The sequence below is a fragment of the Dendrobium catenatum genome, unplaced genomic scaffold (assembly GCF_001605985.2).
Source record: "Dendrobium catenatum unplaced genomic scaffold, ASM160598v2 fragScaff_scaffold_671, whole genome shotgun sequence".
Lineage (NCBI taxonomy): Eukaryota > Viridiplantae > Streptophyta > Magnoliopsida > Asparagales > Orchidaceae > Dendrobium > Dendrobium catenatum.
This window is the reverse complement of record NW_021319133.1, coordinates 407,645-418,286: the sequence shown is the minus strand read 5'-3', so window position 1 is coordinate 418,286 and position 10,642 is coordinate 407,645. Positions and strand designations below refer to the sequence as shown.

The 10,642-nt window shown below is 31.5% G+C and overlaps 1 protein-coding gene across 1 annotated transcript; it reads left to right on the top strand.

Annotated features, from left to right (window-relative positions):
* The first annotated feature begins 4,459 nt into the window (after positions 1-4,459).
* On the top strand, positions 4,460-5,497 carry LOC110105627. The gene is made up of 2 exons (XM_020835204.2): positions 4,460-4,735; positions 4,853-5,497. The coding sequence occupies exons 1-2, from the start codon at positions 4,655-4,657 to the stop codon at positions 5,117-5,119; spliced, it is 348 nt and encodes a 115-aa protein (XP_020690863.1). The 5' UTR covers positions 4,460-4,654; the 3' UTR covers positions 5,120-5,497.
* The last annotated feature ends 5,145 nt before the right edge of the window (positions 5,498-10,642 follow it).

Below are 10,642 nucleotides of genomic sequence, written 5' to 3'. Positions count from 1 at the left end.
GTATATATATATATATATATATATAAAACTCATTTTAGTGCATAACATCACGGTGCTCCAACTCAGTGCCATTGTGCTGCATGTTGAATCTAGAATTACTATAAAATAAAGCCTTCAATATTATAACGATAATTTTTTGTGCCGCCGCGCTCACAAGCATAGTGTCGCTGCGCTCAGTTTAAAAAAAAATTTAGATTATCATTTTAAATTTATTTTAATAATTATCATGTTGTTACATAGCTGCTTTTGTTGGTTTAATTGATATAAAATGAAATTAGTGGTAATAATATATTAAGTATAGTATAAAAATGTGCAATTCTTTTAATTTAGGTCTTTGGACATTATAATTTGTATCAGAGCAATGATTATTGAAAGAATTGAATTATAACTAGAGCCATAGGATAAATTATGAGTGGGGTAAAAGCGTTCTTGGTTTAATTGATATAAAATGAAATTAGTGGTAATAATATATTAAGTATAGTATAAAAATGTGCAATTCTTTTAATTTAGGTCTTTGGACATTATAATTTGTATCAGAGCAATGATTATTGAAAGAATTGAATTATAACTAGAGCCATAGGATAAATTATGAGTGGGGTAAAAGCGGGTGGTATAGATTTTTTTCTTGCATTTTATTGATTAATTGCATATATGCGTATATGTATTGAGTTTATGGTTGTTGGATTAGGAAAGAAGACCCTATTAATTATGATATACATGATGGATAGTGTATAACAACAGTTCTAGTGAGTTCTGATAGTTAATATAGTTTACTAGTATTCTTGCACAAGTAATAAGTACTGCACAGAGTAAGCAGGTTGGACATAAGAAACCATAAAAGGATAGACATTTACATGTATTCCATAAATTGAAGCCACCATTATTTAAGGAGATTGTAGAACCCTATATACAGAAGATTGATTGTTGAGAACAAAAAAAAAAAAAAAAAAAAAAAAATATAAAAAAAAAAAAAAAAAAGAACAACATATAGTGCCCTGAGAATAAGAAAGTCCCACTGGCTACATTTTTATTTAAAGGAAAGGCAGAAAGGTGGTGGATAGAATAATAATGAGAGAAATTCTAAGGAAAAGTGAGTACAAAGATTACTTGGGCATAGTTTGTTACTACTTTCAGAGACTAGTTCGTACCACCATTTACACGACAACAAATGCAGGAGGCTTTTATGAGATTGGACCAGGGATACAAAATAGTGATATATTATGAATCTAAATTTACTGTACTAGTAAGTTACACTCCAGAATTGATTAATACAATGGAAGAAAAATATTATAAATTCTTGAGATGATTGAAGGATGAGTTGAGACATCCATTGATACCATTAAAAATTTAGGACTTTCAAAGCTGGTTGGGAGAGCTAGATTAGTAGAGAATGATTTAGCTATACCGTTGTTCAGACAAAATGTGAGCAAGAAGAGATCAGGAGATGATATGACTAAGAGAGATATCACTAAAAAGAGAAGTAAATCATTATACAACAAGAAAGAATCTAAGTTGAACGTGGGAAGTGTATTGGAGTGTGTCTGATGTGACATAAGGCATGCTAAATGGTGTTTTCTGATGACTAAACAATGATTTTGATGTGAAGAGCGAGGACATCGGATGGCTGATTTTCCACAGTAGTTATAGGGAATAGGGTTTAGATTTAGATCATATCAGTCTAGGTAGGGCTACAAATATAGAACTATGGGATTCAAGAGTTATAGTGAAGGATCCGCAAACATGATAGATAAAAGGAGAGCTAATGGAAGTCAAAGGGAGCCAACATATTCTGTTACACCAGCACTAACACAAATATGACCTAGAGTTTGCAGTTTAATTCAACAAGATGATATGAATACACCTAGAGGATCTACGAGTATAGCTCTTAATCCAATGTATTTATTTTTTGGTGATTGATTAATGTAGCATTTCATTGTATACTGAATGATGTGTTAGTGAATGAACTGCATAACTGTATGATAAAAATCATTTTTTTGGTTTGGTTTGGATTCTTCGATGAGATTTTTTATCCGATTTAAAATTTTATTGTACTAATTTATTTTGAAACAAATTTATTTTATGCTTATTTTTGTGCACCTTAAATCATTAGTAGAAATATCGTGAATGAATTTTTTCTAAGGTGGAGAGTTATAATAACATACAGTTATTAAATGTATTTATTTTAAAATTTCTAAATTTTGAACTATGGCATTGTGCCGTTGTGATTTTGAACACTACTGCTTTGGGGTTGCAGCACTAGGTGCTGAAATTCGATGTGGCAGTGCTGATTCTCTCTATTCTATAGTAACTATGGAATGTGCATATGGTGTTGGATTGTATAACATTATTCAATTTTATTGTGTAAATCAATAGTAATATTTTTTTAATTAAATAAATAATATTTAGATTTCTTGCAATTCCTAGAGTAATGCATTTCATACGTGATATTGACTTACATTGTATAAAAGAATGACATGACTAATATGAAATGAATGTGGCATTTATATTTAAGCAAAAAAGTCTAGCTATTAATATTATAATTAATACATGTCAACTCTTTAAATAAATACCTTGTATAAGAGAATGAGCCGACAAACTTTCCTCAAAATAAAAGGTTGGTGGTGAAATCTTATATGTTAGCCTGTAATTGATTGACTGAATTGTACTAACGTGCAAAGAGTGACGATTCTCTATAGATTATTTAAAGTTACTTATAATGATGATGAATTGATGATATAATGAATAATTGATAAGACTTATGAATGATAGATAAAAGAATGAAAATACTTCATTAAAGCTAGATGTCCTGCTTTGCTATTGATGATTATATTTATATGATAGTACATTTCAATTAGTTGATAGATAAAACTGATTGATTTAGCATTGAAATTGATATAACGTGACATAATATATGACAGATATACTTATAATCATTGATAGATATACTGATATGATACACTGATATGACATACTGATAGACACATACACATGACATGATCATTGATGGAAAATATATGATGGAATCATTGACATGAATATATTGTTAGATAGTCGATATATGTTTTATTGTATGACACTTGAAATTTCCTTATAAAATTTTATTAAATTTTTAATAGATTCCTATACTTTTTGAGATGCTTTTATTTTATTGATCATATTGAATTTTTATTGATATATTGATATTGATTGCTAATTTCGTACTTATGATCACTTATTTTATATTGATTGAGTTGAACTTGCATATTGATTCTTGAGACATTGCATTAAATTTAGTGGTGGATTTGGTTGTTTGTTGGGTTGTGTGCTCATAATGTGAATTTGATTGATTTTCAAGTTCATGAAAGGGACCAGTTGAATGAGATTAATTAGAGTCATATTTAAGATTTAGTTTATTCTTGTGTATTTTGTGTTTCTTTGTAACCAAAGGGTTTGTAATAGATGAATGTTTTAGGTTGAACTTCTAATTATTGTATATGAATTTTGAATGGTGATGCATATATTGATAAATGATTTAATATACAGATGGCTTCGTTGGTTTAATTGATATAAATTGAAATCAGTAGGTATGTTATATTAAGTAGATGATACAAATGTGCAATTCTTCCTATTTAGGTCTTGGGGCGTTATAATAATAGATGATATTATGATAATATGAGGACGGCGACATTGCAAGGGTTGATGAATGAAATATAACATAGATCGAATAATGTTAAAACTCGTCTTGTTTGAAATGAGTTGGAAGGGATGACATCAAAGGATTATTGAAGATGCAGTAGCCCAACCACTCAAGCTAGAATATTTTCGACGAAGATGAATGACATGAGTGGTTCAAGTTATATATATTCATTCATCTGTGCAAATATGGCAGTGCCCTTCATATTTTAATATAAAAGTATTTTGATAAAAAAAAACATCTATATAATATTTTGCCAAATAAAAGTATAAGGGTTATACTAATCCAAATATGTATATTATAAGGAATAAAAAGTAAAAAATTCTTAAAATTTTGTATGAAGATAAAAATATGTTTTTTCCTTAAATCTTTATCAATATATATACATATATATATTTTTTAATTTTGATTTTTACAAATATTATATTATTTTAATTTTATCCTAATATAAAATATAACTAATAGTTATTTATTCTATGATTTTAATAATTAAATAAAAAATATAAATTTACTCTCATTTATTTATTATAATGAGAATATAACCCTTCATAATTTAAAAGCATGCAAATAATTCTCATATACCTCCATATTTATCTTTTCCAATCATGAATATTCAATAATTCTTTGTCCCTTACTATCATACTAATTTTTCTCCCTATATATTAGATTTTTATCAATTTAATTAAATTTAAATTTAGCTCTCATTCCTAAAATTAAAAAAAATAAAAAAAAAAATAAATATCAAATTTGTACGCGCTACTCGCTAGTTACTCCTGCGGACTACGAGGAACGAACGGGCCTCAGCCGCAAACTTTCCTAAACCCCGTTCCCTCACGCCCCTTTCTTCCTCGCTAACTATCCCTTTCAACCTTCTACGAACTCTCTTTTAAATGTGATCTCCCATTTCCAGTACCAAAAACAACACATAACCCTCCTTGTTCTCCCCTCCGCTCCTCCTCGTAGTCCAGCAATAAGAGAAAGATGGCTTCTTTCTCCTGGGTTCTTCCTCTCCTTTTCCTTCTTTTCATGGCTACCATCTCCGCCAATCTCAGTTTCTCTGCTGTAGGTCTTCCCCCTTTTCACCCCCGCTGCAAATTCTCACTCTTTATTTATTTTCCTAATGTTATTTTCCCAATTTCAACCAGTTCTGATGAAAAAATTGCATTTTTTTGTGCCCAGGAAGCAGACGGTTCCGCGGGATCAGCAATGGAGGAGATGAGGCCAGTGGCGCCAGTGCCGGGGATCCAGCAATTGATGCTTAACGAAACCCGGCGGCAGCTCAGCAGCTTCCAGATATGTGCTCTTTGCACTTGCTGTGGAGGCCCAAAGGGCCTATGTCTTCCTTCTCCTTGTTGCTATGCCATCAGCTGCAACATTCCAAACAGGCCCTTCGGCTTCTGCTCCTTTCTTCCCAGGACTTGTAATTGTTTTGGATGCCATCTCTAACCTCTGAATCTCTCTATAAAAATTTATTTTAAATGCTAGTTTCTATTTGCTAAGTTACAGTTCACTTTGATGCAAGTGTAATGGGGAGGAAGGGGTAATTGTTTGGTTCCATATGTTTATTTGCATTTGGTTTAAAATATACTGCTTATGTATGAGGTTTGAAAATGGAACATTAGAGCATTGTGTTAGATTTACAGTTTTATTAATCAAACTTTTAAATTTGGGATCAAACTGAAGTTTTGCTTGCTTTCTTTTCTATCTTTGACGGGCCCTGTTTGTTACATGGTTATTTGATTAGATGTTTCTTGTTATTTTGCAGTGAATGATTTCCTGAGAAATTGGACAATAATCAAAATAGTATTTTGTTTCTGTTTGATACTCCTACATTGTAAAATATTCATTTTTCTTTTAAACTATAGCACATGCTTTATTGATTTGTATATAATTTTTTTTTTCTCCATGAAAAGAGGGAGGCTTCTTGGTGCTGGGAATGTGCAGCTATGCATTAACTAGTCAACTAGAAAAGCTAAGGTGGGTAGGAGTTGTGGCCTTATGGGGCATTAAAGCCGTATTATTTATTATATGGTCGGGCTGTAGTGTGTTATTCATGTGAGCTGAGCTATTTATTATGGTTGCTTTCCAGTTTCCTTTTTTGCTTGTGCCCTTCGGTATGAACAGCTGTGGCAGTTTGAATGAATAAAATTACTTAGTTCTCATTAGAAACAGATCTTCTTCTATATTTCCTGAGAAATATTTTAATGGTCAAAGTCTGTCTGAAAGCATTGATCCTCTAAGTTACAGACAATTTACTAGTGATGTTTGATATAGATATAACAAGTAGAACAACTGTGCCTGAACTCATCTAGTTCTTTAATCAATGAAGGATCTCTCTCTTTTTTCTTTTTTCTTTTTTACTTTGGAAACTTGACAGATTTCCTTTTGTTCATGGTGTGTATGACCGCAGTTTTGTCAGCTATTGTGCTGTGAAAAATAAAATCACTGTTACAGAGATTAAACAAACTCAAAATTCTTCTGTCATTTTTTTTAAAAACAAAGCAAAATTCTTATTTTGATTAAGCAGGAACAGTAACTTGTTAGAGAGTGGACTAAAGGGTGCAGAGGCTATTTGGCTACAAGTAGGGGCTAACTTAAGTAAGAATTAGTAAATCTTGGGATGTTAAATTCTGAAAATGGTTTGGCATGATAATTTGCAAAATCATCTAAATCCTGATAAGCTATTTAATCATTTGTTTTAGTATCTGAGATTTGAAGGTGTAGGAGGTCAGATTGAGGCAAGAAGGGAGGATGAGGAAAACATTAGAGTTGAACCCAAGCTTGGTTCCACCATAAAATCAAGGCTCTTATCACTTCAACTCAAATAGGATTTTTTAAAACACCTCAAGTATCATTCTCGAAGATACCACTCGGTCATTGTAGAAGTGAATTGCTCTTAAACTTTGCTTAACCATGACAAAAGATGGCCAAAACCATATAAGATTCCCAAAACCAGAGGCAACTACAAACCCTTTGAACCATTCAATCACAGTTGAATCATTGGCTACTTTGCTATATTACAGCTTGTTATGAACTATGTTAATAACTATGGGCTGAAGATGAACTACTGTTGGGCTTAATATATTGACAGTCAAATCTAATTTCAACCAGCAAATTTAAGCATATGGTGAGTGAAAATCATTTAAACATAATCTTACTAGCTAGTATATGTTGGAACTAACAAGGTAGTTTCTGTTGATCATATGGATCTTTTTTAAAAGAAACATTTAAACATGTTTAGGACATAATAATCCTCTCTTAAAAAGAGGAGTGCTTCTAGCCATTAGTAGAAAATGTGATAAATTCTGATCTTGTGGTTGTTTGTTATGGATAGGATGACCTACCGCTGCCCCACACTCTTTAATGCAATTTGATGGCATTAGTGATGTCATGAAAGGCTTCATTGGAGGGTTTTTTAAATTATGGGTCCTTATTGACGACTGTGAGGTGTACTGAAAATCATGTGCTCTTTGTTTGGATTCACTATTATATTAATGAGGAAGTAATGGAATTTATGATGGGACTGTCTATACTTCTTATGCACCAAGACTTTCCCATGGATATTTTAGCATTTTGCAGCAAAGCTAAAGACTGTTTAGCACAAATTAAGATGACCTTTCTGGCCTTTTTCATATTATACTTGGAGCCACCTATGCTTAGCTTGATTGGTGGGCGTGCTCGGATGGGATACCCCCATCCTAAGTTCGATTCCTCTCGAGCGGCAGCGCCCCTTCAGTGGGGGCTTCTAAGCGCCGGCTGCAGGTGCAGTGGAGTGGGTGGACCGGTAGGTCGACCAGGGTTTACGGACCGCCAAACGTGCTCGACAAACCCTGGTGTGACAGGAAATGGTTCCTCGTCACAAAAAATTAAAAAAAATTAAAAAAATAAAAAAAAAACTTGGAACTTATGCACAGAATTCTCTTTTGTTCTGGGCTATGAGCTGGGCATCTTCACCTGTCATACAGCTGACACTAGATAGTCAAAATCGTATGAACTGGCGATGTTAATTAGATTAATTATCTTTTGTATTTATGGGAAGATGATCTATCTATGATCTGTCTGTAATTAAGTGGTGTTGATTATTTAGGCATCAGTGGTGCTGTGGGCCCCAACCAGGCTTGCTACTACAGCTCGAGGCCAATTAATGGCTGACATGTAACAGCAGTTGCTTATTTGCGTTTGTAATTTGACAGAGAGTTTGGGGAATGTTAGAGGTTGGGTTCATGTTCTCTTATGCCTAGTCTTTTCAGTATATATATGTAGCAGCTTAAATGAAGGAAAGGTGTTTGTGCCAATGGTAGCTGATTTGACATGAAGATGGTTGATTTGAACAGGCAAGCAATGTATTGATTGGGCTGATTGAGTTTGAAGAGTTTGAGGGTCCATTTGAGACTGCCGCAACATGTGGGAAAGTTGGTTATAAAACTGTGGTGGAGAAAGTAAATTTTTAAAAGCTGCTATAAAAATGAGCTATGTAGCGCAACAATTTCTTGAAAACGGTAAAAAAGCGATCGGAAATCAATTTTGAGTTTAGAGGTGGGGCAAAAAAATTGGCTCGTCGATTTCTAAGTTGAGTCATTTTGTTTTTTCGTAATTTCAATTTAAGAATGTTCCTAGTAATCCTAACATTAAAATAGTGTCTTCTTGCCATTATGTGGGAGAGGCCAATGCACATGTAATTTGAAGCCAATTAGAGAGTTCTATGAGAGAAACCACTTGAGACCAAATGTTCTTGATAAAAAAGCTAATAAATATAGAGCATGAAGAAGGTGAATTCTATGATGACAACTACAAAATTAGCATTTGATGAAGAGTTTAAGATTGTTCAAGATTTTATTTTTATTATTTATTTATAATTTGATATAAAATAAAAATATATTTGATAAAATTGGATCAAAATAATATTTTTATCAATTTGGAATTTAGAATCAAATAGTGCATTCAAGATGTAAGAATTTCATGCAAAGCATTTCTTAATGAAATAAATCATGATGTTAGCACAAAATGATAAATAGCAAATCAAATAAACATTTCATAATTAATTCAAGATATTATGAGAGTTGTCATCATCTACTACAAATAATGAAATGAAGATTGATTCGCTCATAGAAGATGAATATGAGCCTCCCTAAATTACATTTAAAAAAAAAAACCTTGACCTGAATAATGTTTACAGGTGCTTCATTTCATGTACTTCAATGTAATTTCTCATCAAATATTATAAAAGATGATATTGATCAGAACTAAAAAAAATAATGAAGAATCTGAACGATGCTCTACATGTGTTAAATATTTGCCTCAATTTAGGATCTGTTTGAGATGGCTGCATCTTTTTGCAAAGATGATCATAAAGTTGTTGTGGAGAAAGTAAATTTTTTGAAAGTTGCTATAGAAATGAACAAAAACACCATAGTCAAATAGAAATTATGATTGCGACTTGAAAAACAAAACAATAAGAAAGTTGTTCCAAATAAAGCCTTAGAATTCGTTTGGGATTGCGGCAGCTTTTATAAAGGTGATTATAAAGCTATTTTAGAGAAAATAACTTTCTTGAAAGTTATTGTAGAAAGTAGTTTCCTAGTACAAAAATTTCTTAAAAACAACGAAAAAGCAATGGACAAACAAAAACTACGATAGAGGTCTTAAAAGCAAAGCAGTAAGAAAGTTGTTCCAAATAAAATCTTAAATCTCATTGATTTATTTGAGGGCTTAATGGTTATAACAATATTTTTAGCGAAGAAAATGATAGCTCACTAAAGATTCTTTGATTATCACAAGAGAAAAAAAGATGAACACTTCAATGAGAGTTAAATGAAAGAACCCTAAAGAATATGAAGCATGCCATATTATAACTTGTACAAATTGAGAGTTGAATGCAATTGAATTTGTGTGTTGTACTCTACAAATGAGAGTTGAATGCTATTGAAATCTCCTTATTGAATTGGAGAAACTTGTTGGAAAGCGACTTCTACCAAACAATATTGAATTCTTACACTGATTGTGCCATGATTTCATGAAGACTAATTGATATGTTGCTTATTTTGTTCTATCAACTGATGATCATTATAACAAAATTTTGGCATATTCATTAACTCTTAAAGATTAAGTGCTCAATGCATTTACTATAAGAAAGTTAAAGAGTAATAAATTAGCACCTAACACAGTTGTTTTTATGCTCTGAAAAGTTTTTGATGGAAGTGGCTAAAGTTAGGTGAAGTACTTTTGTGGATCTTTCATTAAGGTTTCGTTTGGGACGGCTTTCTTATTATTTTTTAAAGCAATTTTTTAGTGTAAAATTTTAATTTTTTTACTAGAAAGCTGCTTTAAGAAGCAGTAAGAAGCCTAATTCATTTGTGATAGCTTTCTTAATGCTTTTTAAAATAACTTTTTAGTACAAAAATTTCTTTGAATTAGAAAATTTTGCACTAAAAAGTTATTTTAGGAAGCAAAAAAAAGCTTGTCCCATACGAAGCCTAAATCAAATTATGTTAAACACATAATCTCATCAACGAAAGTAATTAGCAATAAAAAAATATTAATAATCATAAAAAACTTGTAAATGGAATATTAAACCCTAGCCAGTAGGAACCACGTGTGCCCTTTGATTTATTTAATTATGTGTTTTTAGGTAAATTTTTTCTTTGATAGAAGTGAAGTTCTTTTATGATAGATTATAAAAGTTATTGATGTCGTATGATGGAATATTCATAATAGTCGAGAGAAATTTTTTATTCTAGTATTGAGTGAAAATTTCACAGAGACAGATAAAATTAAATCATCTCATATGAGACATGAGGATTTTCACATGAAAATTTTGGAGAGGAAAAAAACAGTCAAAAAATTGAGACCAGTTGTAATGATTTTATTAGTATTTCATAGACACAAAAAGATGACCTTACATCTATTTAGAGAAAGTATTGATACAATATAATAAATATAAAATGTGAACAATAGCTTTTATGGTGAAAT